General features: G+C 39.1%; 1 protein-coding gene across 6 annotated transcripts; it reads right to left on the bottom strand.

Annotated features, from left to right (window-relative positions):
• Window positions 1-922: 922 nt before the first annotated feature.
• Window positions 923-27,237, bottom strand: gphna (gephyrin a). 6 transcript variants are annotated; one of them, XM_026298828.1, is made up of 24 exons: window positions 27,080-27,237; window positions 23,756-23,834; window positions 23,606-23,663; window positions 22,954-23,046; window positions 22,647-22,741; window positions 22,464-22,530; window positions 19,550-19,927; window positions 17,472-17,576; window positions 13,537-13,674; window positions 11,834-11,876; window positions 11,495-11,632; window positions 11,147-11,278; window positions 10,817-10,872; window positions 9,098-9,217; window positions 8,915-8,973; window positions 8,653-8,806; window positions 8,411-8,532; window positions 8,064-8,151; window positions 7,882-7,955; window positions 7,576-7,640; window positions 6,212-6,315; window positions 4,657-4,753; window positions 4,233-4,371; window positions 923-4,145 (listed from the first exon to the last, which is right to left on the bottom strand). In XM_026298828.1, exons 1-23 carry the CDS (start codon window positions 27,141-27,143, stop codon window positions 4,238-4,240), a joined length of 2,463 nt encoding a protein of 820 aa, XP_026154613.1. In that variant the 5' UTR covers window positions 27,144-27,237; the 3' UTR covers window positions 923-4,145; window positions 4,233-4,237. The 6 variants fall into 6 exon arrangements, with proteins under 6 accessions (XP_026154613.1, XP_026154622.1, XP_026154632.1 ...); XM_026298837.1 differs by having other exon boundaries at window positions 11,147-11,239; XM_026298847.1 differs by having other exon boundaries at window positions 11,147-11,239; window positions 17,472-17,573.

Genomic DNA, 27,237 nt, shown 5'->3' with positions numbered 1-27,237 from the left:
AAAGAGGACATCAGAGGGACAGCTCATGTTAGATGTTTTGGAGAAAAAGCCAGGGAAACCAGATTGAGATGGTTTGGACATGTTCAGAGGAGGGACAGTGAATACATTGGTAAAAGGATGCTGAGGTTAGAGCTGCCAGGAAGGAGGCCTAGAGGAAGACCAAAGAGGAGGTTCTAGGATGTAGTGAAGGAGGACATGAGGATAGTAGGTGTGGGTGAGGAGGATACAGAGGATAGGGTTGAATGGAGGCGGATGATTCGCTGTGGCGACCCCTGAAGGGAGCAGCTGAAAGGAAAAGAAGATACTTAATAAAACCATATCCCAAACTAGGTGTTCAATACAATGCCTTGATCGACTATATGAAAACTTTATGTAACCTGAATAGTTTTGGTGGTATTTTTGGATACACCTCAGGCCTTGAGGCTACACCTCAAAGACAAAAAGTGTTTCCGAGGCATTTACAAATGACAACAAGTTTCTTTTAATTCTCATATTTAGTGTATGACATTATTCATACCACATGCCATATTTATCTGTACAATACTACACTACTTACTGGATCCCGTTTAATATGCCTGAAATAACTCCCCATATGGCTCACCTCACAAGGGTGAGGAGTGCTGTAGTGTTTCTAGGCTGGCTGAATGTGTCTTTTGCTTAACTGAACCTGAACAAAGGAGAACCCAAAGCTGTAAGCAAGGTCAGATAATCTAATTTAAAAATATTCAACAATGTCTTCTACAATCATAACACAACTCTTAGTCACACATTCTTCCTGAGTCCATTTCATAATAAAATAAACTTCACTGATAATTACTCTTGTCATTAAATCACAGGCCATTTGAGGAAAGAGTGACTTATGCAAACGAGATACAGAATAATCAGTATTATTTTTATTAATTCGTCAATTTTAATATCATTACAGAAAAAAACATCCTCTTCATTGTATTTATACAGTAGTAGTAGAATGCTGTGTCATTGCTTCATTACAAGTGCTGGTCATAGTTTATAGTGTGTGCAGTGTGACTGAGTTCAGTCCATTGTTACGAATCACTCAGTACAAAGGCAGTTTAACAATAACCTGCTTCTTCTTACTCAAATTCATCTATCTGGGTTTGACCGGTCCTCCTTGGGCAGGTGCCAGGACATGCTTTGATGCTGTGTTCATGTCATAATGGGTTTACCATAAACATGAGCTGCCAAATGTGGGAAAAAATTAATGCAGTAAGGTATATTAATATAATTCTTTTGTAAGCAATTTAGACATGGGCCTTCCAATTAATTAATGTCACCCTGTATTTACACTTTGTCTTACATAACATGAACTCAGCATGAGCCACTGTTAAATATATGGTGCATTTGAGGTAACTGGGAAGGTTCTGACATCTGAGTTAGAGGAATAACAGAGAAGACGGTGTTGGTACCAGAGCCTGGACTTTGAAAGCTCTTCTTACTCACCAATATCAAATCACCATAAATGCAACACTTAGTCAAAGCAGAAACCACACCCATGTGCTGCACCCTGATCTCACACCTGGAATCAAACCTGCCCAAAGAGAAAGGCACGCCCCCTTTATGGGCATGCAAGTGTGAGGAAAGTGGGGATGAAAAGAGCAAGATGAGAAGGGGGAAGAATAAGGGAATAGGTGAGAAAGACTGCAGCAGCCTATAAAGAGAGTTCATAGGTCAGAAATACTGATTAATGCAGTATTCAGGTCATAAAAGAAAAATAGCAGACATGCCCCTTGTCTGAAAACAATGCTGACTTCATACTTGTTAAAGTAAGAAATGAAATCAGCAGCAGTCACTGACATCTAGGAATAACATAAGTCATCTTGGTGTCACTAAGTACCATTATATTCAAATAAGTGCAAGTACAAGTTATTCTATATGACCTCAATGCAGCATTAGACCTTTGACCAAATTGATTTGTTTAGCACTGATCACATTAAGCACAACAGAGGAACTAACAGGGTTGAGATTTAATGCACTGGTGAATGACTGGGACTCAAAGACTGCATATGATGGTAAACAATTTAAGGTCAGTGTTTTGATCAACTGGATACTGCTGCCAACAAGTCTACTAGTTTGTTAACACTAGGAGTGAACTAAGCTTTTGTAGTGGGCTAAATATCTAACAAGGTTTTCTCTATGTCTCAGTGTTGCTCAGACTACATACAGTACATTGAGAGAAAAGCAGTCAAGCAATGTAATTTGATTTTTAGCCTTGAACTATATTCATATTTTTGACTTTAACAAGCACCTTAACACTGTCATGGTAGAAATACACCAGTTGTGTAGTTTATGAGCACCTGAATGTGACACCCTGCTTTCAATTGACAATGGGTTGGAGTTTTCTCTGAGTTGGTAATATGCCACGATTCATTCACTATCTTTCATTCATATTTGCATGCATTGTTTATGGGTAACAACTGGGGGGAAGTGTAAGTTCTTGATTAGCCAAAAAGAAGCCAGCCTTTGAGATGAGTTGTGAACATAGTATAGTATTCTTCGGCTACTGAAAAGATGACAATATTCTGTATTTCTCTTAAGAGTCCGCAAATTCCATGAAAAGACTTAAATCAACAATAAAATAATCCTACCAACAAGGACCATGTGCCTTCTGCCTATGTGCAATAAAGCTCTGTCTGAGAGTAACAAACCCTACCTACCAGCATGTCTTTACTAATGAACACATTTCTTTTTGTTGAATCCATTGAAAGAAAAAAACTTTTTTTGCGTTGTTGCAAATTTTAGCAAACAGTCCAATCTGCTGCTTGTAGCTTCATATTTAACAAGCAGACAGGTGAGATTCTAATCATTTCATCCAACTTAGAGCTACAATGAAAATATGAGTATTTCCTGAAATGTTCAAGATTTTCACCTTTAGCAGGAACAAGTTGGCTCATGGTTAAAAGCTACTAGATAGGATAGGAATGTCAGACAGTACTGAGAGACTGTCTTGACATATTATTGGTTTTAGTCTTTTCTTAGGATTTTAAGACAATACGAAAACTATAGTCTTCACTATCAATTAGCCGATTTAAAAATGCAAAGAAACATTTATCAAAGACTGTATAAGTATTTTAATTTTGTAACATACGGTTATGGTGTAAAACTTAAACTTATGTCAATCAACCACCATTTGAATGCAGGGTTAGAGTAGTACTGATAATGCCACTATAGGCCCACCTGTGATATAAATCTTAAAAGTCATTATGTATCATATTTTAATACATATTTGATGTCAGAGCAGAGAAATCCAGCAAACAAATTTCAGTGTGATGAGGGAGGGTTTAAGTCCTGACTTACCCTGCCTTAAAGCTGAGCCATTGACTCACCTAGAGGAGTTTAATGGCTTTCATTGAGTTGTGATGGGTTTTAGTGTCTCAGCATGGTTTAAGAGTGTTATATCTACACAAAAAATAAATACAAACAATCCTTGTATTTTTTTCCATTTTTGGCAAAAAAGTCATATTTACTGTGCTGGCACAAATTATATCAGCAGTTTCAATCAAATGATATCTTTACACAGTTTAAGTTCATGTATCTGTCAGTACTGATGTTAGGGTCAGTTCCAGGAAGGGATGTAGAGATACTGCAGGGACCGGTTATCAAGGACTTTCTATATCTGAATACAGAATGCCAGAGCAGAAAAAGACTTAGAAAAAGAAGAAGAGAGAGGAGGGAGAGAAAAAGGGGAAAAAAGGTCAGGAGGAGTGGATGAAGTCTTTACATCTCTATATCTACCAGGAAAAAATGTTGAACGCACAAATAAAATTAACAGGAGAGAAGAGGGTATGATTACTACTAAGATGATAATATTCAATCAGAACCATGATAATAATAATAAATAGAATATTAATTAAGAATATTAATAATAATTATCATCAGGATAATAATATTACAGAATAAATCTCATATTTTATATATTTTTTCACATTTTTCTCCATTGAAATACAGTGATCTCCTCAGAGCAGACCAATGAGGATTCAGCCTGCGCTGGCTCCGATTGGCTGTTGCATATGACATCACAGCTAATGGCGACCAGGTAGACATGCATCACTTCCTGCCCTCGCCTGTTTCCTGTCCTGACAGGAAGACCTGGCACTGCCTTGGTAATCGGTATAGAGTGACATTGAAGTCTGGGGAGAAAACAAATTGTGGGGCATTATAAGTACAAGTCTCTTGTATAACTACAGGTGAATACAACAGATGAGAGTGTCACGTACCTGCATCATAGCCGTCCAATGACCATGACATCCACAACCTCGCCTTTATGCAGTTCCACATACTGCTCTGTTTTAGGAGGTAACATCAACAGGCCATTGGCACTACGCATTGACATTAGCCTGCTGGATACTTGGTTGCCTAGAAAGAAATTAAGAACGTCTGAGTCAGTCAGTGTATAGGTGTACACATATTGTGGGGACATAACTCTGTTTACACAGTCACATTCTGGGAACTCGACATCCTGATGTGGACAAAAAGCAAGTTCCCAAAATGTAAATCATTTAATTTTAGAGTGAAGACGTGGTTTAAGGTTAGCAATGATGGTTAATGTTATGGTAGATCTCCAGGAAATGTAAGTAATAAAGTGAAGTCCTCATAATCCCTCCTTAAGTTATGGAAACTTGACAGTGTGTGTATATATACCTGTGCTCTGCGCCCAGGGCAGTGGCTCTTGATGATGCCAAGTGAGAATACAGCGGTGGTACTCTGGTCTGGGATCCAGTTTAACATCACAGGAAAGCTGAAATACATGCAAACATGTTTGTACGGCTATCTTTGTAAAGACACTCATTGGCATAATGCATTCCATAGTCACACTAAATGCCTAACCGCAACCCTAACATAAACTTTATTCTAACCTGAACCCTTAAACCAAATCTTGACCCTCAAACAGCCCTTTGAAGGTGGGTCAGGAAGTGAGGACCAGCTAAAATGATAAAACTAAAACCAGACCTCACAAAGTGTTCCCTGTCATTATGCTAAGATAAATGTTATTGGCATCAACAACAGGTACGTTTCTGTTAAAAGGGACAGTGAATAACGAGCATCCACATGTTCCTTGTGCGAAATTTGTAATATTGGGATGGGCTACTACTGTGAATTCATTTCCACTGTTGTGAAAAAATGAAAAAGAAACCTTGTCAATGAAAATGATCAAGCTCTTTTAGCTCTTTGTCAGGAAAGCTAAACAAATAAATATGCATTAACATGGTTAATAGTGTATGTGATCATATTTGCATATCAGAGCCTTCACTCTGACATGGCATAGAAATGATCAGCTTGATCCACAACTTAACTGATAGGCTAAAGGTTATAACTAACAATGTTTTAGGGTACAGCCCAAAGCACTGCTTAAATAACACATCCACTATATTATTTCTGCACTGTTTACATGTCATAGCCTAGTACAAGTTTACACGTTATAGCCTAGTAATGATCTATTCATACTACTGACACGACATCTACTGACACAAGCCAACTGATGTCATTTTAACACAACACTTAGGGAATATTACAAGCTCACATTTGAAAGTTTAACCGTTCATCTAATCTCACTGTAGCTACATGGTAATATTCAGATTCAAATCCTATCTGAGGCTTACATCTTATTTTAACTACATAAAATAATGTAGTGATTCAAAAATCACAGACAGTAACCTTGTTAGTCAGTATTATAACTGAATCAGCCTTAGTGAAGTTAGGCCTACATTACAGTATTTGCAGTCATTGATAGCATGTATTTACATATTAAATATACTTGTATTACTTATTTTGAGGGGCTATTTATTGTTTAGTCTACTAATTTATGCATATTGTGCCCTTGCTATCTTTCTTGTGGCCTGTTCTTTTATGTACAAATACTGACTATTAAAGAGACTGTACTGAGTACATACATCAAATATGCACTACACTAGGTAACTCTGATGAGAGGGGTACCATTTTTTTAGCTTGAGCACCTGTGCCCCTAAATATCTGTGCACAGCCTTCATAATAATGTGATAGGTTACTGATCTACTGGAAGGATGTTTTTTAACAAATAAATGTGCTTGTGCTTCTCCACGTAAAGGTGCCTTGGAGCTTGTTACCAGGTTGAAGGAGTGCCTTCACACTTAGCTTAATGGATCATCAATTTAACCCTGTGAATTACTGATACTGTACCCTGTGTGCGTGTGTATGTGTGTGTGTGTGCATCTCTTACCCTAGCTTTAATAATAGTAGGTCTAGGGTCCAGAATGCCCTGCATCTTCCTCAGAGCAGGAATGACAAACAGGTTACATGTCACCACTGCAGACACTGGGTTACCTAGAAAACAACACAGCACTGGAAGGAAAAGCTGGGAACAACTGAGCTATAAAATCCTTATATTACTAGATATATACATGCATTATCTATAGTTTAAAGTTACACTAATGTCTGATCTATGTCTGCCTTGTCTCCATTTGCATTAATAATGTTGCTGTATTGCACTTGCCTATGTAAGAAAGAGATGGAGATGAACAAGGGACTGTCTGCAGACCTAACCTATAACATAAGTTTAATCAAACTTTAAACTTTCGACATTTCCCGCAGCAGTACCGGAATGTCTGTTCTTCCAGTTAGTATTAAAGTAGTAGTAAAGCCACTATTACTCCTCTTAGCCATAGAAGCTTTATAATGCCAATGCTATCGCAATTTGAATTCCAGCACACCAAAAATAAGCTGCATGACATGGCAGTGTCCTACTTAGATGAGAGAATGACTGCAATAAGAATAGCCACCATGTACATGGGCATATCTCTGTGGGTCTATGCACAAAAGTGTCTTCTGGGTAACAATGGATCAAAGAGACTTGCCAAATAAGATTCATACAAACTGACAAAAACAAGTTGTGTCGACCACAGAGCCAAGAACTCTGGTTTGCTGAGTAAGTCTGGGCAGCCAACCTTGGCTCAAGTCAGACTGTCCGAACACACATCCTGGAGGTCTAATTGCCACCCTGCTAGAATGTTTATCTCAAACAATAGAACTATGGCCCAATTATGTCCCACCTCTGCCAATATGTGAATGATGGTTTGGCATAGTTTTCCTCTGCCCAATGAAATTTAAGCTGCAACTCACACTAATATGTATGTACCAGTTACTAAATGCTGTAGCGTTTGAGCTGCAGTTGGAGTAGCTTTAAAGTTGCAGATTACTCAAAAGAAATAAGAGCAGTTAAAGCAAAAAAGTCAGTCTCCTGTTGGTTTCGTTTAACATCCTTTTTATTCTGTATTTAAAACACAGTTTCTACTCGAAGTTTCATTTAGGTATCATGCAAATGCCTGATTTATGTATTAGAAAAGAAGTCTTGTCCAAACAAACACATACATTATTTACCATTTGAAAACAAATTGCATCTTGTTATGTGCTACCACTCTCCTTGACTCTCTTCCTACACTCTGCCTACTGTTTTGGTGGCATATGCCATATGTTTTGAAATGGCTTCTGGGGGAAGTTGATCAGAGAAGGTTCAAGAGTTTGGCCAACAAGGAGACACACTCACAACCCCAAAACAACACACAGTTACTACAGACATAAATGTACCTGGCAGAGCAAAGATGAGTTTTCGTGATCCATCAATGTCGACTGTAGCAAAGGTAGTAGGAAGACTGAAGAACAGAAACGCACACTTAGTAGCTGTAGCACTGGTAATAGCACTATCATCAACAGTAAAACTGAAATTGAATCAGTATCATGTGTGTGGTATAAGTAGCAGGACAAGCTTTAGTAGTAAGAATAATAAGAAAAAGGAAGTGGTTCTTATTTCAAACAAAAGACAATAAGTAAAAATGGCATCCCCCTGGATTTTAAATACCCCCCAGCCAGACTCTATCCCCTGCCTCGTCTTACCCTGGCTTCATAAAGACTCGTCCAAAGTGGATCTGAGCATGAAGGTCAATATCGAGCACCTGCTTTAGATAGTCCTGACAGACACACAAACACAAAGACGTGGGGAACAATAACCCTGTAAAACTTACCTTCGAATCAACTGCTTTTATCTGCATCTCATCTTGAAACAGAAAAGAGTTTACCTTCTCTCCCATTGACACACCTCCTGAGGTGATGATGACATCGGCACGACTGATTCCCTCATGGAGAGCGGACAGCAGGTCATCAGGGCTGCAAACACAAGGAGACACAGCATCCTACAAAAACAGCTGTACAACATTTTCTATGGCTTGGAGAAATGACCCTATTGATATTAGTTTGACACCCAAAACTATGATGGGTTGACCACTTTTTCAAACTTCATTTCCCACACTGAAAATAAAACACTTCATATTTATTTTGTTAATTTATGACAGACCTTGTCAAAATAGAACGATGTGATTGCAACAATGACAGACTAGTTTGTTGTATAAAGCTAAAATGCTCCTACTTGTCTCCAACAATGCCCAAGTTGATAGTGGGGTAACCGTGTTCCTGGATGGTGGCTAGAAGAGTGGAGCGGTTTGAATCTCTGATCTTTCCTGGGTGGAGGTCATCCTCTGGATTCAGTAGCTATACACAAAAGCACACATATAAATTCAACTGGCATCTTGATTCAGTAGCAAACCAAAACAAAAGCAAATATACAAATGTGTAGGAAAAGCAATTATTGGTATCTGTTTATGTGTATACCTCATTTCCGGTGGACATGACAGCCACCACAGGGAACTTGTGCACGTTGACCTCAGTCACTCCCACTGTAGCCAACAGGCCAATCTCTGATGGACCCATGTGTGTCCCTTTAGCCAGGACACATTCCCCTCGCCTGATGTCGTGACCTATTGGCCTGCAGACATACACAAACTTTTAACATGCATAATTAGGTGGGGGTATTCCACAGTAGCTTTGATCGGAATTAGCTTCCACTTGGTTCTTATAGCTATTTGCTTTTTACCTGATGTCCTGCCCAGGCCGAGCCTGGACCATAATCCTAACCTCCAACTCCTCTGTGCCCTGTAACAAACACACTGTCAATATCAGCATCCCTGCTAACAAAACATATACAGTCCATACACAGCAGTGATGTAATGCAGTGACTGAGCGCACTATCAAGCACAAAAAGCAGACTTGTGCTTACATCCTCAGACTCCCTCAGCAGTTCTGTATCTTCTACTTGGACGACAGCATCAGCTCCGCAAGGAATTGGAGCCCCGGTTGTCACCCTCATCACCTGACCTGGCATCACTGTATGGGTGGGCTACACACAAGCACACACACACACGCACACAGTATGGAGTCTGATGGTTGTCAAGTGTTTCTGGTATAATGGATTTCATGCACTGACATATTTACTTAAGAAATAAATGGTAGTGCTAAGTGTACACAGTTTGAGATTTAATTTTAAATGATTAAAATTACACTTTTGCTCATCAGTCAACAGTTGGAACTAATGCATTTTTGCACCAGCGGTGACACCCATTACGAATTTTCATCCTTTGCTGTAACATTCAGGTGGGTCCTGAATCGTAATTAATTTAATTAATTTAAAAACATTTTCTTAAGTTTTGAGTATATCCACCGTGGCCTCAATAACTGTGAAATCCAACCACAAAGAACTTCACTTTAACAGAACTTCAGAAGAGTGAAGTTTGGTTTGGATTTTTAATTAAATTGCAAATACTTCTAAAAGCATGTTTAACTTCACTGTGATTGGCACAGCTATCTCACAGCAAGAAGACCAGTGATATGACTGGTTGAGAATATATTTATTAATCATTACAGCCTCTAATCTAAATTTCCCCTAGTCCAGCTCCTTTCCACTTTCTGCTGCTGCACATACATGAAACAATATGGCCCACACAATCACTGTCTGTGCATGCAACGTTAAAACAAGACCCATAGTACTTCTAGTAACACCATTAATAAAACTGCTACAACTGGGTAAGGTAGAATATTTATTTAGCAGTGTTAAGAGTAGTCAGTGTAGTGGTCAAACTTAAAGAGCACATGACAGGTTGGAGTAACCATTTCACCAGAGTGTAGGAAAAGTCACTGGATTTATGATTTTGGTGGGAAAAAATATTTAATATTCACTGGATTGGCTGTAGGAGACAGCTTTCTGAAAAAATTCACTTTCGTATCAAAAGACTATGATGTAAAATGTGGTAAACAAGCTAGCGTCTGAACAATCACAGACAATGGACCATGAAACTGATGAACTTCAAAATGTCTGTTCACAAATATACAAACAGACCACAACCATATAATTTTGATCCTGTCAGAAATGAGAGAGAGCATGGGCAGCCAAGAATAAGAAACAATGGGCACAGGAGAGAAATCGAGCTGTGGTGTCAGGAGAATGAGTGGAGAACAGGGCAGGTGTCCTGGTGAGTTAGGCTATAGTTAATACTGTTCGGCCCGGTCGAACAAGTAATTAAATTATGGTTGGAAAAGACTGAGGCATCCCACGAGTAAGGGTATTAAGTATATCAGAAAAATGAAAAAAAAAAAAAAAAAAATAGTAAAACACAATCACTCAATAACCACTACCAGCAACAATTAGCCAAGTTCTACTTCCCCCTGTGCCTACGTCATATCACGTGGTGCAGTTTTGGGAAACTGCAACTCTTTCTTCATCATTTCTGCCAATTTGTCATAAAAAACCAACATTTATCCTTTATCTGGGTATTTTCAAGGCAGATTAATTATGAATTTTTAAAAAATGAAAACCTGTCACATACTCTTTAATTTGTATTAGTGCTTGTGTTTAACAATACAATGTGTATTGTTAAACTACTGCTAACTAGGTGCCATTAAACATTTTTTCTCTATGTTGTGTTAGTATGCTTGGGCTGACCTGTTGTCCAGCCTGTGACTCTCCCATGATGAAGCGATCTCCTGGGCCATCAGCAGCTACAGGTCAATGATAATGATGTTAACCAGGTTAATTATGAAAACTATAACATGATTATTGATTTAGAATTTTCCAGTGACAGTCAAGAGGACACTTTAAATAATGTACTGTGAAGATGTTGCTGTTGAATTGATTTAATGCTAGCATAAATATACATAAACAAATAGATGGATGCTGGTGTGTAATGGCATTTTCATGGATCCTGTTTGACATTTAAGTCTTCTGATGTAGTGTTAAACCTGGTGTAAAACACGACAGAATCAGTAGTCTTACCTCGTACAGCGTAGCCATCTTTAACAGAGGCAGGGAATGGAGGAAGGTTGTCTTTGGCATAGATGTCCTGAGCGAGTACCCGACCCAAACCATCTGCAGAGAACAGCCCACACCAGTTGAGTCTAGTGCTAACTATAACGTAACAACAAACATTTCATTAAACACACAGTGATATATAAACTACACTGCATGTATATGCTTGAGGGTTTGAGCACCACACAGCTTCAGACCACTCAATGTTTGTTTATATTCTTCTGTGTCCCTAAAATAGCACTAAACAACAAAGTCAAACAGATGACTATTGCACATACGGTACATACACATACACAAGCATGTCTGAAGACCCACCTCTGTAGTTAATGACTTCAATTCCCAGAATAGGTGTCATCTCTAGAACAGTGATGAAGGCTTTGTCCATTGACGTTAATGGGAAGGGGGACATGCGATGACGTCGTGCCACTTTACTAATGTCCACTGCACTGTGGCCTATACACACAGGTACAAAATTCAAGACAATCAGTGTTTGAGTAAAAGAAATATCAATAAACAACTATAAGCAATACCAGTAAGTTTCTACTTCTTTCCGCCGTGAAGCAAGTTGTGCTTAAAAGACTGCCATGTCAATGAGACACACACAGATACTGTACAGTACATACAGAGACACACACAAACACAATCTGAACTTACTGGCTCTAAGAATGTTCTCATTACTGCCACATCGTGACTGAACCTGCAGAAAGACACACAAATGTTCTATATTTGGTTGTTGTTCGATGCAAATGTATGAAGGGAATGATTTAAATACTTATCCTAAAAGGACATGGCAGAAGGTTTCATGTTAATTTATCTAGTGATAGTGCACAAGATATAGAAAAATATGTGACATCAAGTCTAGCTGTGACGTTCAAAACAAGCACATCAGTAACCCTATGTATAAGTAAATTCAACATTATGTTTCTTTCCATCAATACAAGAGTCATCTCATATTCACCATTTTTAACAGAAATATAGTTGTTTTTTTGTTTTTTTTAATTCACTAATTCCAATCACCTCTACCTTAACCCCTTCCTGCATTAATGAAACACAACACTTCCTACACATTTCGATTAAAAGCCTATAAAGGAAATACAGAGATTGTCTACAGTGAATTCTGAGAACTCACAAACAATTGCTGATGTAGCTAGAAATTTTCAAAACTCAGTTTCACTTACCCAACTTGAGGGAAGTGTTAACACCTTAGCAAATTAAAAGTGAATCAGACATGGGAGGAGTTTGCCATTTGATGCTTTTAATGTGAAAAATTTGCCCGGATGTCAAGTTTTTTGATGGTACCTTATATGGCATTCAAAACGATGAAAGCAACTGAAAATAATTTGTAAATAAAAACATAAGAGAGCAGGTAAAAATGGAGGAAGTGCTGAGACAGGAAACAAGATCACTTGCAAATTAAAACAGGAGAAGTTTAGAAAGAGGATGCTGTACCAAAAAGTGTGACAAAATGTAACAGTAGCAATTAGAACTACAACCTGTCAATTATGTAAGCCTATTTTAAATACAGGTAGTCCTTACAATTGAGGAAAATACAAAAAACACTGATTTTTAACATCACCTTTAAGACAATTCCAGCATAATTTGAGTTTTTGCATTCTTTCCCACTTTAAATCTCTTCATATCATTACCTGGGACATTTTTTTTATTGAATGTATCACAACTGAAGATATTTACATTTCAGTTTTGCCAAACCTCACAGTGCCATTCACTCCCATTCAATTCCAAACACCACACAAGTCCCGAGACTTTTAATATGTTTGATAAAGGTAATCCATCACTGTGAGCAAGAGGCCGAGAATCACGCTTTGCAATTCAGGATTGTAGTATTGGGCTCACATTCAGCTTCATACTGATTTGAGAGCCAAATTGAGCAAAGACTGGGAGTCACATTTAACATGCCCAACCATGATACTTTGACCAGACAAGAACCAAACAAATTCAGAAATAACTGTAATGAATGTTTGTTTTTGAAGCTAGGAAATCAAATTAGCAACCTCTTCTTTACTGGGAATTTGTTACAATATGTGGTAAATTCATTGGAAAATGGTATATGTTGACATAAAAAGGCTGGGGAATCCAGGAAATAAACAGAAACTCCAATCATGCAGGAACTGTCCTTTATTGTCCATTTTGGTAACTGCTGAGACAGCTTTCCACCACTTATAGTGTAATGGTGCATATGCAACTGGCATGCTCTATAAATATTGCATTTTCATGCAACTGCTACATATCGTTTTGAAGTAATTTTTTTAATAGCTGAAAGTGATTTTAAGTTTCAGCGTTTCTGCATTCTTAGTGCTCTTTTCTGTGTGTGTACATGTATGAAAGTTTGTGTGTACCTTGGGTGTCGGGCATGAGGCGGTGGAAAGGCGGGAGGTTGCCTGTGTTGCCCGTGGTGACTCTGAAGGGGTGGAGCTTAAAGAGGCAGAATCTCGAGGAAGCACCTGAACACCTCGAGAAATGATCGAGTCCGGGATCTACATACACACACACACACACATACGAACACACTTCATGCTAGTCAATGAATTTCTTCAGTTGTTTTACTGTCAACTAAACTTGAGTGTACATGACACTTGATTTTTGGAATGCAAGCTACATGTTTCAACGCCACTCTGGTGAAGCAACAAGCTGTTGCTACTTCAACATACTATTAAAACAAATAGGGCGTGGTATATGATTGCTTTGCATGCATGTTGTATTTGTTCCTTGTGCAATTTAACTTTCCTGGGGAACTTTCTTCACAAGTTATGACAACACAGACACCAAAACCACCCATATCCTGCAGGATCAATGATGCTAAGGATCCTGATGCTTCCAGTAGTACTGAAGCAAGGTAGAACTGATTGTCTTGAGGAATCTGCTGACCACATTTAATTTCATTACATTAGGATTTTAGGTACACTTGCTACTTGTGGTAGGTACTGTAGATGGGCTGTAGAAGTTAAAATGTATACCCACACAGGAAAGTGTCCATATACAGTGGGTACGGAAAGTATTCAGACCCCTTTAAATTTTTCACTCTTTGTGTCATTGCAGCCATTTGCCAAAATCAAAAAAGTTCATTTTATTTCTCATTAATGTACACTCAGCACCCCATCTTGACAGAAAAAAACAGAAATGTAGAAATTTTTGCAAATTTATTAAAAAAGAAAAACTGAAATATCACATGGTCATAAGTATTCAGACCCTGAGCTCAGTATTGAGTAGAAGCACCCTTTTGAGCTAGTACAGCCATGAGTCTTCTTGGGAATGATGCAACAAGTTTTTCACACCTGGATTTGGGGATCCTCTGCCATTCTTCCTTGCAGATCCTCTCCAGTTCTGTCAGGTTGGATGGTGAACGTTGGTGGACAGCCATTTTCAGGTCTCTCCAGAGATGCTCAATTGGGTTTAGGTCAGGGCTCTGGCTGGGCCAGTCAAGAACGGTCACAGAGTTGTTCCGAAGCCACTCCTTTGTTATTTTAGCTGTGTGCTTAGGGTCATTGTCCTGTTGAAAGATGAACCTTCAGCCCAGTCTGAGGTCCTGAGCACTCTGGAAGAGGTTTTCTTCCAGGATATCTCTGTACTTGGCCACATTCATCTTTCCTTCAATTGCAACCAGTCGTCCTGTCCCTGCAGCTGAAAAACACCCCCACAACATGATGCTCCCACCACCATGTTTCACTGTAGGGATTGTATTGGGCAGGTGATGAGCAGTGCCTGGTTTTCTCCACACATACCACTTAGAATTGATGCCAAAAAGTTCAATCTTGGTCTCATCAGACCAGAGAATCTTATTTCTCATAGTCTGGGAGTCCTTCATGTGTTTTTTGGCAAACTCTATGCAGGCTTTCATGTGTCTTGCACTGAGGAGAGGCTTCCGTCGGGCCCCTCTGCCATAAAGCCCCGACTGGTGGAGGGCTGCAGTGATAGTTGACTTTGTGGAACTTTCTCCCATCTCCCTACTGCATCTCTGGAGCTCAGCCACAGTGATCTTTGGGTTCTTCTCTACCTCTCTCACCAAGGCTCTTCTCCCACGATTACTCAGTTTGGCTGGACGTCCAGGTCTAGGAAGAGTTCTGGTCGTCCCAAACTTTTTACATTTGAGGATTATGGAGGCCACTGTGCTCTTAGGAACCTTGAGTGCTGCAGAAATTCTTTTGTAACCTTGGCCAGATCTGTGCCTTGCCACAATTCTGTCTCTGAGCTCCTTGGGCAGTTCCTTCGACCCCATGATTCTCATTTGCTCTGACATGCACTGTGAGCTGTAAGGTCTTATATAGACAGGTGTGTGCCTTTCCTAATCAAGTCCAATCAGTTTAATTAAACACAGCTGGACTCCAATGAAGGAGCAGAACCATCTCAAGGAGGATCAGAAGAAATGGACAGCATGTGAGTTAAATATGAGTGTCACTGCAAAGGGTCTGAATACTTATGACCATGTGATATTTCAGTTTTTCTTTTTTAATAACTTTGCAAAAATTTCTACATTTCTGTTTTTTTCTGTCAAGATGGGGTGCTGAGTGTACATTAATGAGAAATAAAATGAACTTTTTTGATTTTGGCAAATGGCTGCAATGACACAAAGAGTGAAAATTTTAAAAGGGGTCTGAATACTTTCCGTACCCACTGTATGTCTCCAATAATACCATTTGAATAATGTTTCCTGTCGTAATACAAAATGTGATTTACTCCACATCAGACGCTATGCAAGTTACTATAAAATAATTATTAACATGTATTTCAGTGGTTACTTAAGGTGAATATAAGGTCTTTCCTACTGTTTGATTTTCTTAGCATAACATCAGTGACTGGGAATTTCATGTGATTTCGGAATTCACCACCACATCAGTATATGACACATTCACATGGGGCAAACAAAGTCTGTGTTTCACTCAATTTTAATTAGCAAATTCTGGCCAAATGATTATTCCCAGATTTGATCTTGCTCTTTCTTCAGTTGGCTCTTTCACTGCTACCCCAAATATTAAAGTTCTTAGAGTACTGTGGGCTCCATTAAATCAGATAAAGAAAAAAGAGATTTAAATCCAAGTCTGAGAAAGAAATAATAGGGCTTTTGAATTGGAATAGCACATTGCATACATACACAGGAACAGTTGTGTTGGACTAGGAACAAACAGAACCTGTTATCAAAATCACATGAGACCTCCAGGTAATACTGGTTCCAAATAAACAGGGCTTTAGTGTTCACTGTGATGGATTACCTATCTGCAGCAAGTTTCAAGTCTCTACAAATTGATTTTTCACATCACAACTGAATTAACTGAAAGTATCCCAAAAATATATAATTTCAATCATTATATAATATTCATCTGGGTTGACATTAATTTTGAAAACCACACAAATAACCTTCCTGAAGGAAATATTAGTTAATTATGGCAGATATAAACAAGTTCATTTGTAGAGTAGGGTAATCACAGTAGGTTAGAAAGTCAAATCTATAATCAATAGTATTATTAGTTGAGCTGATGACTTACTTGTGATGTCATTTTGGTTAGAGAGCATAAATATATTGGAGTTGCACAATAATTATCTTAGCACTGAGGAATCTGGTGTTTACTTCAGTATATATATTTATGGTACAAATACATGGCATAGATTTTCTGTGCCTAAAACTCCATCATTGGATTTTTATATACTGTCAGCCTGTTTCTGGTTATCTAAAGAATATTCACTATTCTTATAACTCTGGTCTCCATTAGCTCCAATATCTGGGTCCTAAGCTGCGAGTTAATATTGTTAACTATGTTCACCAGCTTGTGACTAACTGCTGTTGGTGTACAGTAGATTTATCTGTACTTTTTCACTATAAGCCGCTGCCGGCCATTGCTGGAAATGAAAACAAACTAAATATGTGAGAAGAAAAAAAGCTGTGCAACGCAGAAGGGATCCAATGATAATATAAAATGGAGAGGGTATCTCTTCGTGAAAACTTGAAAAAATTACTGTACATTAAATGATATCAGTTTTCCTAATTATGCTCTTGTCCTTTAGAATATAGGTGCTTTTTGAGTAAATGAGAGGGTGTTTATACCCAAAAATGTGTTCAGGTTTGTGGTTAATTTTGAAATAATTATGAATAATTCAGCACTTTGAAAGGTATACATTTAGCAACAGCTCCAGAAAAACCCAGGTTTGTGTCAGAGCATCAATATTCAAATAAACTGAGTTAACCATGTATAAAGAACAGGGCCCAGCAGTGTGTGACGGAACAGACATGATTAACCGAGTTCAGGCAGGAGGGGGATGGGTGTATGTGTGAGTGTCTCACCTGATGGTCATGAGTGGAGGAGCAGGTGAAATGAATGGGAGGAGCAGGTGTGTTTTCAGGCAGATAGGGAGCCCCCTTAGCCATGACCACAACATGGCTTGTCTGCTGGACACATGCATGCAGAACACGTACAAACACACACAGACAGATGTATGTGGGCATATACAGACAGGTGAATGAGATGAAATGGTTATGAAGCTTTAAAAAGTTCACATTTGAATGAAAAATGAGCTGCTCCATTGCTTGTAATTATATCCAAACTATGGATACTTTATGACTCATAAGAAATCATATAGATCGTCCACATTAAAGGTTCAATGTGTAATATTTAGATTCATCTATTAGCATAAGTGGAATATTGTATTTATAAATATGTTGTCATAAGTGTGTAATCACCAGAAAATACCAACCTTTGCATTTTCTTAATCTTAGAATGAGCCGTTTAAAATCAACATAGAGAGCAGGTCTCCTTTCACAAAAGGAGCAATGTTGCACTGCCATGTTTCTACTGCAGCCCAGAACGCTCAAACTAAACATTGGCTGTTATAAAGGTGACAGCCATTGTACACACCATTTTACCTGGAAACGGATAGTAAGGCATGAGGGGGGTCAGAATATTACATTCTGAAATCTCACCACTAGATGCCGCTAAGTCTTTCACATGTTACACTTGCACGCCAACAAGTGTTCAATTTGTTTTAACAACCACTCTTTACCTGAACTTTCTATTGATGATGACATTTCATCGACATTTCACATGGTATTAATAAGTACTGTCATCATTTAATTTCTGGCTGCTTTATTTATCAATATGGAAAACTGTTTGGAACACTGGCAGATTGGTCACCTAACAAAGTCAAGCAAAGCGTTGAGGGATACTCAGCAGGGACTGACACGGTATGCAGGACAAAGATCACATGAGAGATGAAGGAATCTGTAGGCTATTACTTTGGTCATCTTTTCAAGCAGGAGGTAGCAGGAGCTAACATCACTTGAACTGTGAAAAAACCCAGAACCCATATTCACATCAAAACAAGTAGATTTACAGTGGGTACAGAAAGTGTGCTTAGTTTTTCTTTTTTAATAAATTTACAAAAATTTCTACATTTCTGTTTTTTTCTGTCAAGATGGGGTGCTGAGTGTACATTAATGAGAAATAAAATGAACTTTTTTGATTTTGGCAAATGGCTGCAATGACACAAAGAGTGAAAAATTTAAAGGGGTCTGAATACTTTCCGTACCCACTGTACATGCTCATTGCAAAACTACTGAACACTATCCAGCAAAAAACATCAACAAGTAGCTGTGATGGCCACTAAAATCTACAATCCTGGGAGCTTACTTTCAAATGTAAACAGGGTTTGTTATCGTGATAACATTTTAATACTGTAAAACAGCATGTTCTGTTCTGGTATGCTGGTGTGGCAGCAGACTCAGGGATCAAAACTGGATTTACTGCAAAGCATTTCATCACTTTGTTGGTCCCTATAGCAATATGCCCACCAATGCCAGTCACTTGCATTTTTAATGGTTTTTTTTTTTTTTACTGTCTTTTTCATTTGCCAAAAAAGAGGACATATGTAACTTTCTGACAGGCAGCTTGAGATAGCAGGAAGAGGTGGAGTAAGGTGAACATTCACCATTATTCTTAAGAATAATGTCATGGTGTCATGTCTGTCATGATGTACAGACCATATATACATGTGGCTGAGATCCAGAGCAAAAAGCCAGACCTGCAGATTTGGTCTAGCAAATCCAATCACATTACAATTTTTATATTTATAGTCTTACACCATCATGCATTTTTGATATCCAGATAAATGCATTAATGAGGTTTAATAGTCACAGAAAGGGGGTTAATAATGTTTTATATAGCAACAACTGAAACTTCTTTTTGGGAGATATACCTCCTGAAATCCCATGCTGTCTACCTATTTTAAGAACACAAATGTGTGTTTTTCCTTCGGAGTCCTGTAGCAGCCTACAGCATTTGAACAGCAGTTGTCTGTAGTACAGTAGCTTGCCATCAAGTTTCCAGCAGAAGCACTGGCTTTGGTTGTGTCTTGTCGACTAGTTACCTTGGCAGCGATAGCAGCTGCGGTGATATGGGATGAGCCGTGCTGGTGATGATGGTGGTTGTGCGTGTGTCGACCTCTCCTCCGGTCTTCCTCCTCCTCATCCTCCTCCTCGCACTGGGTGCCACGCTCCATTGTGTGTGTGTTGGTGTGTGTATTAGTGTGTGTGTTGGTGTGTGTGTTAGTGTGTGTGTTGGTGTGTGTGTTAGTGTGTGTGTTAGTGTGTGTGTTGGTGTGTATGTTGGTGTGTGTGTTGGCCATAAGAGGGGAAGGGGATGGTAACTGTTCCAGGGCAGCGTGTGTGGATTTAACCCTGACTGTGGCCTCGCGCAGCAGGTCAATGGCATGGGGCAGAGCGGGCAGGATGAATTGAAAACACTCCTGAAAACACCAAAATTTAATCAAAGATAGGCAACAGTAACAGCTTTGAACTAGTCTGTTTACAAATGAGCAAAATATTTTACCGCCATAGGTCAATTTGTATAATTTACAAATCTGAAACACTTAGGTGAGATACATTATTTTGTCAAGTGATTTCATCAGTGTATCAAGTCAATATTTAGTCTGGCTTTAATAAATGAGAAGATGACTTCTGTGCTTTTTTACACCAACTTAAAAAAAGTAATATTTTCACGTCAGTGATGACAAGGTCTTGGCTTTGATTAGAGCCATTCACCTCCTGATCTGTGACAATTGTTGGATTGTAAGAGCTCTACACTTATTATAATGTAACTGTGGTAATCAATACTCCCTTTGGGGCCAAGAGGAAAACCAATATTTATCAGGTGCAAACAGGGCTAAATATGTCCCATTGTTGCTCCATGGCTGCTGGATGTGGAATTTTGCAATTGTTTTGTTCAATTAGTCATTTGAACATTTTTATGTTGACAATATGCTAAGGTGGTGTTGTCAGCCTGTTTCAACACCAAATGTCCATATTAATGAAAAATCATCTATAATTAAAAATATTACTTTTGAATTTGAACTTTTTAAACAGTAAACGTTCCCATACTCAGTGAAAAAGAACTTTTTCGTATAAAATATATATTATAGATTTTTGATGAACAATCACTGCCACATTATGGTTAACTTAACACTGAATTTGTCCCACTCCTTTTGGACCTCTTAAATTGGGGTACTATGTTTAAAAGACAAAAGATAAACAATCAAGTTGTAAGCCAAGAAGGTATATTTAAAGGTCATAGGAATTTAGCACAATAGAGTCCTGTAAAGATTCTCATTTAATGATAAAGTGTCACATGATCATTAAAGTCCTAAACTTTAAATTTCACTCAACATGTTGATATGCAACTGAAAGTAGATGTAATACTAGCATCTTTCAAAGAGATTCAAACAATTCCACATTACATACAGACTTGATGATGTATACAGTGGGTACGGAAAGTATTCAGACCCCTTTAAATTTTTCACTCTTTGTGTTATTGCAGCCATTTGCCAAAATCAAAAAAGTTCATTTTATTTCTCATTAATGTACACTCAGCACCCCACCTTGACAGAAAAAAACAGAAATGTAGAAATTTTTGCAAATTTATTAAAAAAGAAAAACTGAAATATCACATGGTCATAAGTATTCAGACCCTGTGCTCAGTATTGAGTAGAAGCACCCTTTTGAGCCAGTACAGCCATGAGTCTTCTTGGGAATGATGCAACAGGTTTATCACACCTGGATTTGGGGATCCTCTGCCATTCTTCCTTGCAGATCCTCTCCAGTTCTGTCAGGTTGGATGGTGAACGTTGGTGGACAGCCATTTTCAGGTCTCTCCAGAGATGCTCAATTGGGTTTAGGTCAGGGCTCTGGCTGGGCCAGTCAAGAACGGTCACAGAGTTGTTCCGAAGCCACTCCTTTGTTATTTTAGCTGTGTGCTTAGGGTCATTGTCCTGTTGAAAGGTGAACCTTCGGCCCAGTCTGAGGTCCTGAGCACTCTGGAAGAGGTTTTCTTCCAGGATATCTCTGTACTTGGCCGCATTCATCTTTCCTTCAATTGCAACCAGTCGTCCTGTCCCTGCAGCTGAAAAACACCCCCACAACATGATGCTCCCACCACCATGTTTCACTGTAGGGATTGTATTGGGCAGGTGATGAGCAGTGCCTGGTTTTCTCCACACATACTGCTTAAAATTAAAGCCCCGACTGGTGGAGGGCTGCAGTGATAGTTGACTTTATGGAACTTTCTCCCATCTCCCTACTGCATCTCTGGAGCTCAGCCACAGTGATCTTTGGGTTCTTCTTTACCTCTCTCACCAAGGCTCTTCTCCCACGATTGCTCAGTTTGGCTGGACGGCCAGGTCTAGGAAGAGTTCTGGTCGTCCCAAACTTTTTCCATTTGAGGATTATGGAGGCCACTGTGCTCTTAGGAACCTTGAGTGCTGCAGAAATTCTTTTGTAACCTTGGCCAGATCTGAGCCTTGCCACAATTCTGTCTCTGAGCTCCTTGGGCAGTTCCTTCAACCTCATGATTCTCATTTGCTCTGACATGCACTGTGAGCTGTAAGGTCTTATATAGACAGGTGTGTGCCTTTCCTAATCAAGTCCAATCAGTTTAATTAAACACAGCTGGACTCCAATGAAAGAGCAGAACCATCTCAAGGAGGATCAGAAGAAATGGACAGCATGTGAGTTAAATATGAGTGTCACTACAAAGGGTCTGAATACTTATGACCATGTGATATTTCAGTTTTTCTTTTTTAATAAATTTGCAAAAATGTCTACATTTCTGTTTTTTTCTGTCAAGATGGGGTGCTGAGTGTACATTAATGAGAAATAAAATGAACTTTTTTGATTTTGGCAAATGGCTGCAATGACAAAGAGTGAAAAATTTAAAGGGGTCTGAATACTTTCCGTACCCACTGTACATATGTGTCTAAAAGGGTAGAGTAAACAGTTGAGTAACATTACCTGAGAGCCCTTCTTGCTTCCTGGCAGGTTGATGATCAGAGTTTTACCACGAATGCCACATACTGGCCTAGAAACAGTAAAATAGAAAGCAGAAGAGGACACCACACAGATTAATTTGGTTAAAATACACTAGACAGTGTACACAGCATGCCTATGTGAGTAGTGAGAATGTTAAGTATTTACCTGGACAGCATGCCTAGTGGCGTAACATTGAGTGATCCCATCAGCATAGCCAGTGCCATACCCGGGGCCTCTCGCTCTATCACCTCTCTGGTGGCCTACAGGACAAACATAGGGACTCAGTTAACTAAGACATTTCAATATGTTTGTCCCAAATTATTTTTCTTCAGATTTATAATATATCATTAAATCATTTCAGCTAATTTTCAGACAGTTCTTTGTTTTTATAACGGTTAAAACTTTAGTAGTTATGTCTTTTTTTAGATTTAAGATTTTGTTGAAGATTTGTGGCCAGTGTCTATGTGTGTACCTCAGGTGTAACATCTCGTGGTGCAAAGCCAGTTCCTCCAGTAGTGAGAATGAGATTCAGCTCCTGTTCATCGCACCACTCCAAAAGAGTTTCCTGTATACATGTAATCACACAAAGTTAACAGCTACATCATCGATCTTTTACACTTGGAATAGTATAGGCCCAAGAGGTGGCCATAATGGATAAAGGCACTTTGTTTCTAAGAAAAACCTGGGTTTAACATACAATGGTGACAAAAGCCTTCCCTTAAAGACAATTCCTGCCAGCTCCAAAGTGCTGATCAGAATCTCAAAAAAGAATTTCACTTCTGGGATCAACACAGGAACCTATTCTCATTGGATTTAGTGGCTAAAAAAAAAGCATTAAATTGAGGAAACATGACTGAATGATGGACAAATGGTTTCTTTAGATGCTAATAAGATAAGACATGTGAGCTAGACAAGCAAAAAAAAAGAAAAGCATGAAGTATCAAAGGAAGATTCTGTTAATGTTTTTACTCAGTCCTGCAGCACAGGGACCTGTAGCTCAGTTATCAAGTGTGTTATCAAATAGTGAAAGTGTTTAAAGTACAGTCTGTTTCCACAGCATATTATTCTGTTTCTTGCTGACTGAGTGATTTGGTTAACAGTGAGCTCCACACATGGACACGTACTTTGATTTCATCGATCTCATCTGGAACAATCTTGTAGGCTGCTATGACTCCTCCTAGCCTGCAGAAGGTGACAGAGATACAGTGAGTGTAATGGGAGTGTGTTTACAATGGATGTCAATACGTGTGTGCAAACTTCATCAGTGGACTCACAGTGAGGGATCATGGACCAAGTCCTTCAGGTTAACTCCACTCCTGTCTTCAGCCAAGTTCTTGAAACAGCTGTCACTGACTAAAAAAATACAGAAGTTCAGACAGCATGAATATGATGCATTTTCTATGATTACATATTTAAAATATTCAGAGGATTCCTACAGAAACAGAGCGCCTCAGTTAATACTAAGGAGATGCTCCAACAACTTTTTGTACCACTCCAAAACAGCCAAACTGATCCAATTCAATCTGAAGAACAAAATGTTTGGAAATAAAGGGAAACTGTGGCAATATGCAGTTGTGACAGATTACTGTGTCCAACACTGGAACTTTGATTTAACTGAGAATGAGCTATGAGGCTTATTGGCTTATTAGTACAGTAATTCAATTGATTAGCATTGTGCAAAATGAACAGATAGAGTGTACTACTTTGCTCCAGGGAAGCCAGCTTGCCAGTGCCTTCTTCCTCTCAAAAAAATCAGTGCTTAGAAGGGTGCATTCTGCAATCTCACCAATAGATGCTGCCAAATGTTTCACATTTTACACACTGCAGCTTCAATTCAGTATTACTTTGGCAGCAGCTAAAACTTCCTCTTTCCTCTTCCTCTTCAGCTTTGTACACATGAATTTGTGCAATTTGTTCTATTCTTCCTGGCAGATCCTCTCAAGCTCTGTCAGGTTGGATGGGAAGTGTCTGTAGAGATTGTATTGTCCAGGTGATGAGTAAAACTTGGTGATCACTAGAAATGGTCCTTGGACTTCAGAGCTTGGTTTTTGTCTTACATACAGTGCGAATTGTGGGATTTTATTCACAAGAGTGTGGGATTTTCTAAAATATGTCCTTCACAGTGAAATGTGCAAAATGTGAGGAGGTCTACCTTCTGGAGCTTATGAGGACAAATAATAAAACAAAGCTATACCAGGTAAATGTTGTGAAAAGTTATTGGCTTTGACACACAAACTGTAAACATCTGCACATGTAAATTTATAGATTTAGTGAAAAATATACTTCTAATGAATATAACATCATGCCTGGTATTGGATTTTTGAGGCTAATGCCATTATATTGAAGATCAAAACTATATATATTGAGGGCTGCAACAAAGTATTTAAATCATATTTTTGATTAAACAGACTTTGACAAAATAGAACAAAGAAATCGGTTTTGGAAATTGGTTGAAATGACAATAAAAGTATCTTGACTTGAATTGATTTATTATCCTAGCGAGCATTTTACGGCAACAGTATGCTGTCAAAAATCGACCACAGAGGCCATGACCCAGTGCAACAGTTTGCCTCAAAGCTGTCTTGGAGGACAGTGATTTATCAGCCTTTGGATGATTGTAGGACCAATTCATTGTTGGGGGAGGTATTTTAATATAATTTGTTTACATTAATATTACAGAATATCCTCTACTTCCTTGTCCTTCAAGACATTTTCCCTTTGTGTCCTGCAATCTTTAATAAAGTCATTACTGGTAGCATTCCAGCTAAATTTAGCACAACTCATACTAGTGCAGCTCTTCTGCCAAGGAATCACACTATTCTTTTAACATTATAGCTGGCCAGATCTCCTATATTGTGTTTCACTGGTGCTAATTTAACAATTAGCCTATGGAACCTGGCACGTAAAATCACCATCATTGTCAATATTATTTCATATTTTCAAAACCTTTTGCTCTTTATACACTCACTGCACAGTTTAATAGTGCAGAGCCCCATCTAAAACTAAGTCAGTCTGATCCAACAGTCCTACAGTAAATCCTCCTTCATGAAGTCGATAATGTCGAGTTGGTCACTGTTTCACAGAGCTGTTGATTCACCTGTGTGATCATTTTGGAGTTTGTTGGACTGTATTGCATTATACAGAGAGCTGCTTGTTACTTAGTCTGGCCTCATTTGTGCAGCATAAGGAGTAGACAAAATAAACACCAATGAACACCTGTCAGTATAGTCCAGTTCAACAACAGCACAGCTTACACCATCTAAAACAAAAAACAAAACGGGAAATGACCACCTTCATGGAGGAGGATTTATTGTAAAACTGTTGGATCAAGGCCGATTTAGGTCACGTTAAGTGTACTTAATAAACTGCCAACTGAGTACATGTAACCTAAACCTAACTTAGGTCAAATTTTTAAATCCATTTTGGAGCCTGAGACAAATTCCTCCCGCTAAAAACACATATTTCCACGTAGATCACAAAAAAATGGTTGGGAACGTGTGTACACGTGACAGGAGCTGGTAGTTGTCAGCTGGATGGACAGCAGGATTAGCTGCTGCTAGTCGAGGTGCTAGCTCATCAAACCACGAGGCTCCCCAGTCTGCAGCTGTCTCGCATCCTCTTAGCATTATTCTCACGTATCCCCCTGCCTGGGCACGGCGGCAGCAGGGATACTGGTAACTGTCACACGACTCTATACTGGTCCCAGTACTGCTCTGCACGACTCAGAGGCGAATATCTGCTCAGCTAATTAGCGAAGCTGCCCAAGCAACCTGCACACAGGAATTAATTTAGCCTTGGCGCTGCGCCCTGTCTACTAACTAGCTTTTTAAAAATAAAATTCGATGACCAAACGCACGATTTATGATTGATAAATACACTTTTCCGTGCTAAATAAATGCACAAACATAAAGCCCAGGTTAGATGTCTGTCAAAAGAGTCATGAAATAAATGCTAATTAAACACATCCCCAGTAGCGGCCAACATATCGGCGCTGCAAAGAGACATGAATAATGCAGCTGATGTAGGCTCGGTAGCGCTAACGTTACATTGCTAGAAAATATAACGCTACCGTACGTCAATACTACAACAAGCAGCACGAGAGCGGAATAAAGGTACTTTGCTTTCAAAGTAAAAGCGCCAATTTTAGTAAAAAAAAAAATCCCACTGCAGCACATGCTCGCTTAGGAAGAGCCCCCTAATTTTGAAAGTCTTCGCCGGCCGTATTTCTACCATCTATCTCACTTGACGCTAAATAAAATAGCTCACTATACTGTCATGCAGATATATAGTTAAACACAGAACATGACAGCCAGCCTTCAGATCTAAATACAGTTATACCGTTTCAACGTCAATACGGAAATGTAAATAACGCCGTTTCAAAGCAAATTTCACATCTGTCCGACCTGTCAAAGGGCGGCCAGCTAACGTTAGTGCAATGACAGTCAACGGAACCGGTTAGCATACTGGCTACTATTAGCTCGCTCCGCAGCGAAGACAGCTAGTATCGTGACACCGACGTGCACAGGCAACCGACGGCAAACGGTACAGAGATGCGTTTCAGAAGCCCTTTATCGCATGTCATCAAACGGTCACCTTACCCGTCAGAATCCCGACTCGGGTCTGATGATCGTGGTTAGTGAGCACCATCCCGTCCGCCGCCATGTTTACAACCTCTGTCTGCACTGTGACTGCACATACATAGAAACAGTGTGGTGGTGTGCGGGCTGCTGCTACACTTCTGGAGGATCTCTCTCTC

This window comes from Mastacembelus armatus, chromosome 22 (assembly GCF_900324485.2).
Source record: "Mastacembelus armatus chromosome 22, fMasArm1.2, whole genome shotgun sequence".
Classification (NCBI taxonomy): domain Eukaryota; kingdom Metazoa; phylum Chordata; class Actinopteri; order Synbranchiformes; family Mastacembelidae; genus Mastacembelus; species Mastacembelus armatus.
The sequence above is the reverse complement of the archived record's forward strand: the minus strand, read 5'-3'. Positions and strand labels throughout refer to the sequence as shown.